The sequence below is a fragment of the Salvelinus fontinalis genome, chromosome 17 (genome assembly GCF_029448725.1).
Source record: "Salvelinus fontinalis isolate EN_2023a chromosome 17, ASM2944872v1, whole genome shotgun sequence".
Taxonomy (NCBI): Eukaryota; Metazoa; Chordata; class Actinopteri; order Salmoniformes; family Salmonidae; genus Salvelinus; species Salvelinus fontinalis.
Genome location: NC_074681.1, coordinates 29,225,898 through 29,241,376, shown reverse-complemented (window position 1 = coordinate 29,241,376; position 15,479 = coordinate 29,225,898). Strand labels below are relative to the sequence as shown.

Here is a 15,479-nt window from a genome sequence, read left to right as displayed (position 1 = left end):
ATTGGGGCTTACTAAATCTAACATGTATAGATTGAGCTTGTGCATTGTCACTGCATATAAGATAATTGTGCAATTTAGACATAATATGATATAATTACTGATAGTTCAAGGAAACTTTATTGTCAAGTGCATGTCACTGGCGTTTAGTTGGACATTTGGTTGAGACAGCTAAGTACATATTAATATTCAGTCAGTCACTTGAGACATGAAGAACCCAGTAACATAACATTTTTTAAACACATTACCTGTATAACACATTAGGACACTTTCACTTTCCATCATTTGCAGTAAAAGTAATAGCATCACATTAATGGGCAAAAATCACTTCATAATGAGTACTTAATTATTGTAATTGTAGCATGATGTATTGGGCCCAGACTAGCATTTTAATGTTAAAGCTAACTCTGGTGAAAGTTTGAATTGGTATGACTCATCATTTCACTTAATCCTTATTTGTATACACCCACCATCTATAAAGGGAGTAAATTACCACTCAATCTGAGCTCTGAAAAATCCCATTTAGATTTCAAACTCTGAATACCTGATGCTTGGACTTGTTTAAACCCCTAAAACAACTGCTGGTTAACACACCAGGCCTACAGATATGTTATTCAATATATTTACCATCAAGTTGTGTACAGGAAATATGAGCAGCTACATCAGATATGATTACCTTCATCCTGGCATTCTGTGACAGTTAACCTTTGCACTAACATTTGTATTTGAAAATCAGGAGCTAATGCATTCTCCCCCGTATCCCCTGTATAACACGCTCAGGGCATGTCTGTCATTGGAAGTATACAGTAGCTAGGTCCCTGCTCTCAATGTGAATCCCCATCAATCTGGTTGAATCAGGTTAGGGCGACATCCCTCCTCCTGTGTGCTGACAGAAGGCATCAGCAGAAAAGAGCAGCTCCCCTGTTTCTGATGGCTGTAATAACTAGCACTGATCAGGAGGCTGCTGGAGAGCAACTAGCCTGACCAGCACAGTTCTTGGGCTGTGTCCAAAATAGCACCCTATTCATTTTATAGTGCTCTATAAATATATATTGAAATGGTGCCATATCCGACACATCCTTTGTCTGTGCTGATGCTGGCAAATATAAAATAATCACAGTCCTGGAGTAATTAAGGAGACAGGTGAATCGATCTCACTGCAGAGAATGCCATTGTTTTATTGTACTCCCGTTGCAGGTGACTGTCTATGCTTAGATGGCTACATGAAGGACCCTGTCCATAAGCATCTCTGTATTCGCAACGAGTGGGGTCCAAATCAAGGGTAAGTAACAATATGGCCTCTAATGGTCCTGCATGCTAAATCAGATATTGACATGGCAGCTCTTAGTTAAAAAGCTTTATTACAGCCTCCCGAATGGCGGAGTGGTCTAAGGCACTGCAGGTGTCACAACAGATCCGGGTTCGATCCCGGGCTGTGTCACATCCGGCCGCGACTGGGAGACCCATGAGACGGCGCGCAATTGGCCCAGCGTTGTCCGGGTTAGGGCAGTGTTGGACTGCCCGGGAAGTCCTTATCCCATCTTGCACGCTGACATGGTCACCCGTTGTACCGTGTTTCCTCTGACACATTGGTGCGGCTGGCTTCTGGGTTAAGCGAGCAGTGTGTCAAGAAGCAGTGCGGCTTGGCAGGGTTGTGTTTCAGAGGACGCATGGTTTTCGACCTTCGCCTCTCCCAAGTCCATATGGGAGTTGCAGCGATGGGACAAGACTATAACTACCAATTGGATAGCACAACATTTCTAAATATAGAAAACATTTAATAAATACTGTAGCTTTATTACACAGCAGAACTGTGAACACTATAGTTGGGTCTAACATGAAATGTGGAGTACAAGCAGATGGATGTTTTAAAATCCTTCCCTGAATTCTAGAATGCTACCAACTTTTATCACCCATATACATCACTTGAAAAGAATTTGCCTGCTGCTACAGGGCCTTCGCAGTTCTGATGTTAGAAATTTGCTTTTTTTCACTATACATCTGAATTGTGTCACACATTTCTCAACCTCCCTTATCTCCCTCCCTCCCCAAGTGATTTTCCTTTCTCCCGTGCAGTCAGTCTTTGACAGGGAAAGCCTACAGGCTCAACTTAAATGTTTAATGACTGGTCCCTCTGGTATAAGGCCTTTATCAGGTTTTAGCTGCTCTTTTGCCAATAGTAACAGCTTACTCAGAGAAGCAGCAGCTCCTTGTCACAATTTCTCTCACACTGTAGCAGATTCAAGTCTCCCAGCTGACTGTGTTTATTAATCTCCATCATTCTTCCCCTCTCCTCTCCCAGCTCTGGTAAATAGACACAAGCATAAGTCACATCCCATGTCAGGCAACTGAGGAACTGATTTTTTTATCAGTGTGTTTACCCACAGCATCTGTCATAGTGCTACTTTTGATCTGCCACATTTTTGGGGATTGGTTGAAATGTTGTTGGGAGATGGGGTGCTGAAAAGAGGCCAAACATATTTTATGTTTGAGCTGAAATAAAAATAAATATTTAATGGACTGAAGAAAAACAGAAACTATGCTTGTGTATTCGGGGTCGGTGCCAGGCATAAGCAACATAAGCGGTCGCTTTGGAACTCAATCGGGGTCTCAACTTACTATTGAGAGTCAGAATAGTAGAATACACCAGGTGCAATTTTGAAATGTGGTTGTGCATCGGCAGTTTTTCTCTTGTGATGACAGTCACTGACAGTCATTAAATTAGCCATGTCAGCTAACAATTTTTAGATTGATAGTTAGTATAGCCAGGTCATTTTCAAAAGGAGTACAATTGCATAAGCTTTTTAATCAAATTGAAACGTTTTCTCTCTGCCCCATGGTGTGTTAGCGGTCCAATGCAACCATTTTTATCTCAATATCAAATCATTTCTGGTAACAATTAAGAACCTTACTGTGATTTCTTTCAATTAAAATGGTCAAAAGGAAACAGAAAATGCTTCTTAGCAAAGAGCAATTTCTCAAGTAATAATTTAGCTAGGACTGTCTGAGAGTGGGGAGCGGAAAAAGGAAAATTACGTTTGTAAATCTCTTTCTTATTGGTCTATTGACTAATTTACCGCATGGTAATGTCACCATGGAAGTCCAAAACTCCATCCCACCAAAACAGGCTGAAATTTCAGGTGGTCTTTTCAAACAGCTCTTACACTAAAAGGGTATTATCATCATGTTCACAATTTCACAGTATTATTCCAACCTCATAGTGTGGAAATGTATATAAAAGACAAGAAAAATCACGTTTTTGACTGCACTGGACTTTTAAAACTGCAACATTTTCTCTACTCCCCATGGTAAAATGTTTACAATTGCAGGAAACCAAATCTCGCTTAAGGCCCCCAAAAGGCTAGAGCCGGCCCTATTTGTATTGCAGTGTAACGTGTTGTGATATTTAACCTTTATTTACATTAACTAAGCAAGTCAGTTAAGAGCAAATTCTTATTTACAATGACGGCCTACCAAAAGGCAAAAGGCCTCCTGCGGGGACGGGGGCTGGGATTAAAAATAAAAATGAATTAAAAAGAAATATAGGACAAAACACACATCACGACAAGAGAGACAACACAACACTAAATAAAGATAGACCTAAGAAAATTATTACTCATTGTTACACTCTACTTAAAGTAATAAAACATGTTTCTTTATTTAAATCAGTCATTTCATTCTTGTCTCGGAAATCAGCTTACTGGTTTTGACTGAAAATAAGTCTTATTCTCTCCTATCTCTTATTTGTCACCAGACCTTGGCCGTACACTATTTTCCAGCGTGGTTTTGATCTGGTGATGGGAGAACAACCATCTGATCGCATTTTCAGGTAAGAACTCACGGTACACATCTATTCATCCAAACACGTTTTAACCAATGACCTGCCACTGGCATTACACAAAGCATGTGTGCTGATGATTCAACCATATACGCATCAGCAACCACATCTAAGGAAGTCACTGAAACCCTTAACAAAGAGTGGCAGTCTGTTTTGGAATGGGTGGCCAGTAATAAACTGGTAGTGCACATCTCTAAACTAAGAGCATTATATTTGGTACAAATCATTCCCTAAATTCTAGACCTCATCTGAATCTGGCAATGAATAGTGTGGCTGTTGAACAAGTTGAGGAGACTAAATTACTTGGTGTTACCTTAGATTGTAAATTGTCATGGTCAAAACATATTGATTTCATGGTTGTAAAGATGGTGACAGGTTTGTCAGTAATAAAGCGATGCTATGCTTTTTTGACACCTCACTCCACAAAGCAAGTCCTGCAGGCTCTAGTGTTATCTTATCTTGATTTTTGTCCAGTCATATGGTCAAGTGCTGCAAAGAAAGACCTAGTTAAGCTGCAGCTGGCCCAGAACCGAGCTTCACGTCTTGCTCATCCTTGTAATCAGTGGGCTTATATTAATACTATACATGCCAATCTCTCTTGGGTAAGTTGAGGAAAGACTGACTGCGTCATTTCATGTTGTTATAACAAACATGAATGTGTTGGAAATTCCTAACTGTTTGCATAGTCAACTTACACACAGCACTGACACACACACTTACCCCACCAGACATGCCACCAGGGGTCTTTTCACAGTCCCCAGGTCCAGAACAAATTCAAGGAAACGTACAGTATTATACAGAGCCATGAGTGCATGGAACTCCCTTCCATCTTATATAGTGCACGTGAACAGCAAACCTGGTTTCAAAAAACAAATATAGCCACACCTCACAGCACAATGCCTCTCCCCCATGTGACCTACTTGTTGTGTGTATGTCCTGACATGTACAGTATGTGTAACTGATAAATACACACACACACACACACACACACACACACACACACACACACACACACACACACACACACACACACACACACACACACACACACACACACACACTACATGTTAATGTTTTAAATGAATGAAGTACATTTAATGTATTTTTCGTTATGTGTCAGACCCCAGAAAGACTAGCTTTTGCCATTGCTAATGGGGATCTTAATACGTCAAATGAAAAATAAGTAACCCTTTTTAAAACAGCAAGAAATTGAGTTGACCCGTTGGAAGGCAGTAACTTTTTTGTACAATATGAAAAGTTTTTTCATTTGATTATGGCTGATAGTGTTTATTGGATATTGCACAACACGGCAGATTATCCCTTTTGAAGATGGTATAGAAAGAAGTGAAAGCTTATCGAGTAGATTTTATACTATAAGAAAAAAAGAGTGTGTTCCTATTCTGTCTAACAACATTTCAGGACATACTTTCTAAGTTTTTTTTATATTATGTTCCATTAGAAAACACCAAAGTTCCAATCTTGTCTTAGTTGAAGCTGAGTTAGGTTGTTCTTTTAACGGCATGAAAGAATTGTATCACTCTGTACATGATAAATAAGTAATGTTCACAAAAAAGCAGTATTTCATTTTGTACCATTTGAGCTCTACATGGGGTATGTTTACAAAGAGAATTATCTTAAATCATGGGATTTGTTAATTCTTTAAAAACAAATTCCCTGATCGGGTAATACAATTGATTCTGTTTTATGTGTTAGGCATTAAACTGATTTTAATAGTTAAACTACATGCACACACAGCTCTGAAATGAGAGTTTCAGTTTAGTTCTCTAGTTAAAGTTTGTCGGATTACTTTTGTGTACGTACATTTGATCCTTGCATGAAATGTGTAATACATTTGAAATGTTATATATATCTTGTTCTGTTGTAGTATGCCCAGTGGAATTAATGAGAATGCGCAATTTTTTTGAAAAACATGCAACCTCACGAAACCACAGAAAAAAGTTTAAATTTGTTGTTACAGCAATGCTGAGGCCTGTTTCGTAAGATATCACACAATGTTCTTGGTCGATAGAAAGTCAACATTTGCATTCTATGATATAAACCATCACAGTTGTTTTCTAATTTATTTTACAATTGAGTACAGAGAAAGACTGGGGACGTGGGAGGGAAAACCCTTATCAATGATATGCCTCTTGTTTTGTATATATACAATATCTAGATGCCTCCTCAAAAGCCAAGGACACAACAACAATACTGATTATGCTGCTTGACACTGCTCTCAACAAAGAACAGTTTACATCCCAAATGGCACCCCATTCCTTATATAGTGCACTGCTTTTGACCATGGCCCATAGGGCTCTGGTCAAAAGGAGTGCACTATTTTGGGAATAGGGTGCCATTTGGGACACAGATTATATTTTCACAGGGATGATTTAGTTATTCTCATGGTTGTAAGCGCTGTCTTTGTTAGTCATTGAGAGCAGCCATCATACAAACATCTCTATGAGGCTCTTTGATACATTTGATTCCCCTTTGGAATGTTAATGCTCAGGGGGCCTGTCTCGATATTCTGTTCAGCATCGGGTTTAAAGTAACTTTGTGCTCAAGCGTTTTACACCAACATCCATTGGAATTCAAATGTCTCAGGCTCCTCTTTGAACCCCACTCACACTCTTATGTTGAAATCGTGCACACATAATTAACGTTTTTAGGGGCTGCCCGTTTGCCAAGTCACCCATCCGTGTATTACAATTCAACAAAACAGTGTTGCACTCATGAATAGAATACAACATTTAAATTAAAAACATTTGTTGTTTACTGAGCTTGGGGATCATGTGAATCAAGAGCAGCATGTTAATTCAAAATAAGATCCTATACACACTAGTCAGTCAACAATCTCAAATAACATGGGGATCTATAATTGTGTGAAGAGTCTAGCATCTAGATAAGTAACTTGTTAGAGTTCGATTAGTTGAATCCATTTGCAAGCTGTCACAGTGCCTGGGCAGGGCTTGGGCAGAAACTAGATCAAGTACAGGAAGAAAATGAACTGGTTGGATTTGTATCGCAGGTCAAGTCTTTCTATCACTGTAAACACCTGCCCTGAATGGGTGGAGGGGTTCACCCTCAAAGGTTGTTTTCTCTTGTGATTCATTCCTGTGCTCACAAACTCCAGTGAGGAGTGTTCCTTGCTACTGTTCCACAAGCTTCTGTTGTTTAAGGGATTTCTTGTTGATAGCCGGCAGTTTCATATGGGCATCATTGTCACGGCTTTCATCTGGTGAAGGAGAATAGGACCAAGGTGCAGCGTGGTAAGTGTTCATTTTAATAAACAAAATAAACTGAACACTGAAATTACAAAAATAATAAAGAGCGAAAACGAAACAGTTCTGTAAGGAATACGCACAAAACAGAAAACAATCACCCACAACCAAAATGGGGAAAACAGGCTACCTAAGTATGATTCTCAATCAGAGACAACGATCGACAGCTGCCTCTGATTGAGAACCATACCAGGCCAAACACTGAAATGGAAAACATAGAAAAACAACATAGAATGCCCACCCCAACTCACGCCCTGACCAAACCAAAATAAAGACATAAAAAAGGAACTATGGTCAGAACGTGACAATCATCCCATACTGTACCACAAAGAAAATGCATATTTCCTCTGGATAAGGAGAGAGTCTTATGGGGCTGTAGCAATGACTTACAGGGAAATAATAGGATAATAATACTGTTTTAATAGACTTGCCTGTCTGCCCATAATCACTTGGAAGAATCCAGTGCATGATATTAAATGGTAGGACTGAGAGAGTTTGATTCATATAACACTACAGTTGGAAACAGAGGAGGTAATTGGAGGGACATAATTAAAGCTCTCTCTTACAGCGGGTTTAATCATTCCCTTCCTAAAGTGACTAGTAATGCATGCAGTGCTTGTGATCTGGTGGCCTTTTCCTATGCTAAGTTAGCATTTTTTTAGATTCCAATTGCACAACGTGAAATGCAAAATATGCTAAGTCTGCAAAAATGTCCATTAACCATTTTAATCAACAAGTCAATTTTTTTTGTGCTACGATGATGCATGCATAATATATAAGAAATGATACAACTGTATTTGGTGTCAAATAGACGAACACCTTCTTTCAGACATAATGTACATCTTTATGCAGGTGTGACTCATAAACAGTTTGACTTTGAGATTCATGTTGAAGCCTTATAGAACAAAAAGCCTTATAGAACAAAAATAAGTTGATGCTGGATAGTAAACAATGCCGAAGTAAGTTCAAGGGTAGATCAAGAATCCCCCTAGAATACAGTACTTGGTCCAGACTCTTGTAATAGATGATGTGCCAGAAAAAAAATCACATGCTACTCCTCAGTCCAATCAACCTTTAGTTTAAATGAGTGTAAAAGGTTTTTGAAGATAACGGAGGATATACTTGTGATTATCCAGAGAGATACAAATGCTGAAAGCATCCAAAGTCTCCAAGGATACTATGGGCAGCAGGCAATCTTTGGATTTATTGTATTTCCCTGTGGTAAAGGAAGCACAGATGTTCCCCACACTGATCTTCTGAGCTACAGTACCACTCAACAAGGCACCAGAAGACCTGGACATTTGCATATTTCAGACAAACAGGCATTAGCAAAGTGGCAGAAACCCAAGTTTAAAAAAAAATACTAAATGAAGTGGACAAAGAGGGCAATGTTCTTTCAAAATATACTTTGCTGCACTTTTCCCACTTTGTTTCCAATGTCAAAATCCTTGTATTCTTCCTCTTTAGGTTCACATACACATTGGGGGAAGGGATGTGGTTACCATTGAGTAAAAGCTTTGTCATTCCACCTGCTGAGCTGGCAATCAACCCATCAGCCAAGTGCAAGACTGATATGACTGTCATGGAAGATGCTGTGGATGTGAGGTGAGAGATTCAACTATTTCATATGTGTTTAATGAGATACTGTACGTTTTATAAGGCGTGATGATATTAGCTATGAAGAAAATAATATCTTGAGGCTACATACCAGTATTTTCATTCCATTATAATCATCATTGAGTATCCTCTGTATTGAAAGCATTTTGATTCCCAATACACTCTTCTGGAGAATGTAGCACTCATTATAAGGTTGATGTCAGACATTGCAAGTGTTTCATTGATCATGATTCAAAGAGTAATGGAACACTAAAATTGAGCAAGAAATCAATACGCGAGCAGCAAAAACAGAACTCATTTGGCAATGTAATACCAGAAAACATTGAATTGTTGAATGGTTCATAACACCTCCAAAGGAAATGTACTCCTTGCACATAGATATTTTTTGAAGTGCAGAAAAAACATACCCAAAATAATATTTTACAAACTTCAACAAATGCAGCTTTCAAGCTATTTAGCCATAAACCTGATTGCATTCATTACTTGTGGGTAGTTTCATTATACAAATGGCATTTGTAGAAAAGTATTTTTGTTAAAATGTGGGAAACACAAAATATAGTCACTGAGTATGCAAGGCATTTTTATTGCAATTTCACCTGGTTGCTCTTGATGAATCCGTTGAAAAGGTTTCGCTTCACACATCCACCATTTGCTGAGTTCAAAGTTATCCTTGTATCAGAGCTTTGAAATCCTTCCAGTAGATGGTCTTAACTGAGTCCTTGGCCTGCCTTAGTTGCTCTTGGTAAACATTTGCTTCTTCACTTGATTCTTCACTTGAAAATGTCACATATTCTTGTAACATAGGCTCACAACATCAGATATACTGTAGGTACAAAAATGAGATTATACAGCTGCATGATGTTTGGGTCTATAGTTTTTAGCTATTCAGTCTGGCACAGGTATGGCATACTGTATATTAGCGTTTTAGGGATTAATCAGATGAAATGTCCACCTTCTCGTTTCAGTCATCTTGTAACTGTTTTAAACCTGATGGAATGTACTATCCTGTTGAATTATTTTATATATTTTTCAGTTTAAAGATGCATCTGTTGAAGATTCATTCTCAGGCAGTCAACTGGGCATGATTTGGTGTAGAAAAGCTCTGATATCAGGGGGAACAAGCAAGATTTGCATGCTCCTGATTTCATCAATGACATATTATTCACAAACAACACAATTTCAAAATCAGTAACGATTGATAAAATCACATCAGTACATCCAAGCAGACCTTTTATTGAGTGATCATGGAACTGGGCTGTAGATTAGTTGGAAGATGAATTTTTAGCTTTAATACCATTAGCAAAAGGGCAGATTATCCTTTGATTAATTTGTCTTTTAAAGAAGTTGATTAATCTTTAGACATTTGAATTATTCTCTGTGAAGCACTGAAATAGTTAGGAGTCTCTTTTTCCCCAGCTGAGATCAGAATAGTTAATCATGTAGCCTATAGCAGCTCCACATTTGTGCAACAGGACAAATATAAGTGATTGGCTACAACAAAAACACATTACTGCTCATGTCAAACAAACAATGAATATAATTGTGATACTGTGTATCCATTAAGTATTGCAGTAGACTACCACAGTCCTCTTTCTCCTAGTGCACCTTCTGTGTGTACATTTACCTTTTTACTGGAATTATGTGTACTATTCTCCCATATTATATCACTTTATACCCTACTTGTTTCCTGTATTTGTCTATTATATTTATCATTTGGCATCTTTTTTTGAAAACTGAGTAAATAACTCCATGTCTTGTGATTGATGATGTGATGAATGCTCGAGTTGGGTGCCCCCAGGGCGGTAGCACACACCGCAGCTACCTACCACCTCTAGATGCTTCTGATTTACTCAGCTTTGGAGCTGTGTGATCCCTCTGAGGCCTTGTTTGATAATCATTTGTCACCACGTCTTGCTCACTGGCAGGAACACAAAGAAGAAAAGCCTCTGGGCCTTGTTTCCTAGACGCGATGGAACTTAAGCATTACGATGATCGTACCAGATTAATTGTTATTTACGTGCCAAATTTTTACGTGCTTCCCAAATGAGCACGTAGAGTGAACCTATAAGAGCAACAGCTAAAAGCGTTGTTGAAGGTGTGTTCGGTTTTTAACATGATCCCGTTGGGGGAGTTGTCCAGTTTCCTGGTGCTGAAATCAATGCCAGTTGTCATAACCAAAGATGACTAATAACCCACATTTAATTTGAAACGTAGGCTAGGCCTATACAATTCGCAAACTATTTTTTTATGAATGAAAACAAATTGCAATAATCCACAAACCAACCATTTTTGTCATGTAATGATCATTGATTTGAAGATTTGAACCCTGTTTGTCATTCCTCCACAGTGCTTTAGCACACTGCACCACAATATAATAATAATAATTTATTCAACTTTTCTAGAGCTATTCATTACATAAAGAATGGGGTATGGGGTATTGTGTGTAGATACGATGAGGAAAAACATTTATTTAATCCATTTTAGAATAAGCCTGTAACGTAACAAAATGTGAAAAAAGTGACATTTTACAAATTGATATTTTAAATGTCACATTACCCAAATGAAACAGATATCATTGTATAATCATTCACACAAAACACTTATAAATAGTTTTAGAAAGATATATGGTAAGGTAAAAAATAAGCTTAATGATGCACTTTGGCTGCTCTATGGGTGGTCGGGATCACTCATAGATGTGCAAAGGTTTTTAAGAGCCACTTTACTAACAAAGGCTCTGGGAAACACCTCAGCTACTAAAGATATATTTTAAGATGGTTCTAATGATGATCTTAACACTACGGAGGCACTGGGAAACAAGGCCAAGATCTAAAAGTGTCTGTGCCTTATTTCCTTGACTTCATAAAAAAGAGATGTAGCAAGATCTTTCATCTTTAAAGAGCTTGTATCTTTACTTTTCTTAAACACAGTTTTTCATTAATGTTGTTGTGTTTCAAAGGGTCAGCGTTGGACTTTCTCCCCAGAAATCTGGCAGTGGAATCTGGTTAAATTAAATTTTCACAGAACCGCTTGTTGCAATTTCGATGAGGCTCTCTTGTTCAGATATCGGTAAGTGGACTGGAGGCAAGCCATGAAAGGGATAACGAATCCAGTTGTTTGTGTCGTCCGTTTCGGGAAAGTACCTGCGTAATTGCGCACCCAGCTCACTCAGGTGCTTCGCTATATCACATTTGACATTATCCGTTAGCTTGAGTTCATTTGCAAACAAAAAATCATACAATGATGGAAAGACCTTGTTAATGCAGACATAAAAGAGCTCCAAATTCTTAACTTCTTCTGGCTGCAAGCCCGACGTCGGTACACTTATGACAACAGCCAGCTCAAGTGCAGGGCGCGAAATTCAAAATATATATATTTTTTAAATATTTAACTTTAACACATTAACAAGCCCAATACAGCAAATGAAAGGTACACATCTTGTGAATCCAGCCAACATGTCCGATTTTTAAAATGTTTTACAGCGAAAACAGCACGTATATTTATGTTAGCTCACCACCAAATACAAAAAAAGGACAGACATTTTTCACAGCACAGGTAGCATGCACAAAGCCAACCTAACTAACCAAGAACCAACCAAACTAACCAACAAACAACTTCATCAGATGACAGTCTTATAACATGTTATACAATAAATCTATGTTTTGTTCGAAAAATGTGCATATTTCAGGTATAAATCATAGTTTACATTGCAGCTACAATCAGAAATTGCACCGAAAGCAGCCAGAATAATTACAGGCACCAAAGTCAAATACCTAATTACTCATCATAAAACATTTTTGAAAAATACATAGTGTACAGCAAATGAAAGACAGGCATCTTGTGATTCCAGCCAATATTTCCGATTTAATAAGTGTTTTACAGCGAAAACACAATATAGCGTTATATTAGCTTACCACAATAGCCAGAAAGACAAGCCATTTCCCAGCAGTAAAAGTTAGCGATCGTAACAAACCAGTAAAAGATTTATAATTTTTGACTAACCTTGATATTCTTTATCAGATGACAGTCCTATAACATCAGGTTATACATACACTTATGTTTTGTTCGAAAATGTGCATATTTAGAGCTGAAATCAGTGGTTATACATGTTGCTATCTTAGCTACTTTTTCCACAACGTCTAAACAGCAACGATATTTTTCTGACACTTTTTCTGACACACATATTCTGACCAAATAGCTATTCATAAACATAACTAAAAAATACTTGTTGTATAGGAAATGATACATCCATTAGTTCTTAATGAAATCGCAGTGTTAGAATTCTAAAAAATAACTTCATTACGACATCCAGCTTCGGTATATCTAGAGTACCCCAAAGTTGGGCGCCGGCGACTAGTTCACATGCACGACAGATATATGAAATAGCATCATAAAATGTTTCTTACTTTTGCTGATCTTCCATCAGAATGTTTGACAAGGTGTCCTTTGTCAAGAACAATCGTTGTTTGAATTTAGAACGTCCATTTCCCCTCTTGAATTAGCAAGCGCACTAGCCAAGTGGCACAAAGCTCTCCATGTCAACAAACGGAAGAGAACGGAACACAGCAAAACTCCCGAAAAATGTTCACTAATCTGATGAAACTATATTGAAAAAACATACTTTACGATGATATGGTCACATGTATCAAATAAAATCAAAGCCGGAGATATTAGTCGCCTATAACGGCAGCTAAACAGAAAGCAAATCCAGGTCCCCCTTCGCATTCTCCAGAAAACAGGAAATGGGCGGACACGTCATACAAAGAGCTTGTATTCCACTTCAGACCAAGATAAACACTAAATTTCTTCTCTCACCGCCTCTTTACATCCAGGGGAAGGTCTACGAAGTGCACGTATACTAATACGTATCATGTCCATTTATAAGCAGGAAGTAGAACAGAGCCTCGATTTCAGACTTTCCACTTCCTGGTCAGGAAGTTTGTGCCAAATGAGTTCTGTTTGACTCACAGATATAATTCAAACGGTTTTAGAAACTAGAGAGTGTTTTCTATCCAATAGTAATAATAATATGCATATTGTTCGAGCAAGAATTGAGTACGAGGCCGTTTGAAATGTTTGAAAACCTTTTATCTGGCTACTCAATACTGCCCCTGCAGCCCAAACAGGTTAATCATAGCCTCAATTTTGTGCTACACATTGAATATAGTTGTGGAGAGTCCCTGTAATCCTAGATTATGATCATTCAGGCGAGAAAAAACATCACCCAGATAGGCCAGTCGTGTGAGAAACTCGTCATCATGCAAGCGGTAAGACAAGTGAAAATTATGGTTAGTAAGCTCTTCTCTCAATTAAAAAAAATGTGTCAATACTTTGCCCCTTGATAACAATAACATCTGTATGTTGTAAAAGTGTTACATGGTTGCTGCCCATATCATTGAATAATGCAGAAAATACACAAGAGTTCAGGGGCCTTACTCTAACAAAGGTAACCATTTTCACTGTAGTGTCTAAAACGTCTTTCAAGCTGTCAGGCATTCCCTTGGCAGTAAGAGCCCCCGGGTGGATGCTGCAGTGTACCCAAATGACGTCGGGAGCAACTGCTCGCATTTGCATTACCAGTCCAGTATGTCTCCCTGTCATGGCTTTTGCGCCATCAGTACAGATACCAGCACATCGTGACCACCAAAGTCCATTTGATGTCACAAAGCTGTCCAGTACTTTAAAAATATTTTCTTATATTGTCCTGGTTTCCAGAAGAGGATTTCTTACTTAATTTACCCCCCATAAACATAATGGACATATACCAGGAGCTGTGCCAGGCCCGCCATGTCTGTTGACTCATCCAGCTGTAACGCATATAAATCACTGCCTTGTATGCGAAGCAGTAATTGTTTCAAAACATCTCCTGCCATGTCACTGATGCATCGTGAAACAGTGTTGTTTGATGAAGGCATTGTCTGTATAGTTTTTTTGGCCTTTTCCCCCAGCATTGTCCCAGCCATATCCACGGCAGCATGAAGAATGAAGTCCTCCACAATAGTATGAGGTTTGCCTGTTCTGAATGTTAATTATCTGAACAGGCTACCTGTATTTGACATTGCTTTGTTATTTTGCTGAACACTATAGGGTTAAAAAAGAAATGGGCGGTGAAACGAGGCTACTCAGGCGAGAAAATCTATGTATAGCCCCGTTGGAAAATATAAATGTACTGTTTGAAAATGTGAAGAAAAAAATATTTAAGAAATGTGAATCACATTTTTGGGGGGCGTACCCCCGATGGCATTGCGGTACGTGTTCCCCGGTTTGGTAATACATGCTATTTGGCAACAGAAATAAGAGGTTAAGTTTTGTTCGTTTTACTGAACAACATGTATATTTTTTATGATTGTATTTTACTTTTCATGTGTTTTAATGTGTACAGTGGTTCCTCCTTTGAAAGTTTTGTCATTCTGTGGCACACCTTGCGGCCTGCTGCAGCATTCTGTGGCACGTTGTGTAGTTTAACGTGTATATTGTATTTTGATGTGTATTGTTATCTGTAGCGATTTTAGCATGTAAATCATGGTAGGGCAAACTCAACCAATTTTTTTTTAGATGCATGCCAGCAAAGTCGCTACACAACAAAACACTAAACAATACATTGATTGCACTAAAATGGTGACCAACGGTGCCCACAAACTGTTAGGGCCTACATAAAGCTGTCCTGACTGCGGAGCTTTCCTTTCAGTACCATGGAGTGAGTCCTTACCACCGCTACACCTGGCTATCAGCGGGGCCTTGTCTGGCAG

General features: G+C 38.5%; 1 protein-coding gene across 7 annotated transcripts in view; it reads left to right on the top strand.

Moving 5' to 3' along the window:
• Window positions 1–15,479, top strand: part of LOC129814121 (astrotactin-1-like) — a 269,237-nt gene that overhangs the window by 98,354 nt on the left and 155,404 nt on the right. For all 7 annotated transcript variants that reach the window (XM_055866935.1, XM_055866939.1, XM_055866938.1 and 4 more), the window contains 3 exons: window positions 1,195–1,279; window positions 3,752–3,826; window positions 8,584–8,721. In XM_055866935.1, the coding sequence (XP_055722910.1) occupies window positions 1,195–1,279; window positions 3,752–3,826; window positions 8,584–8,721 (298 nt within the window). The remainder of the gene's footprint in view (window positions 1–1,194; window positions 1,280–3,751; window positions 3,827–8,583; window positions 8,722–15,479) is intronic.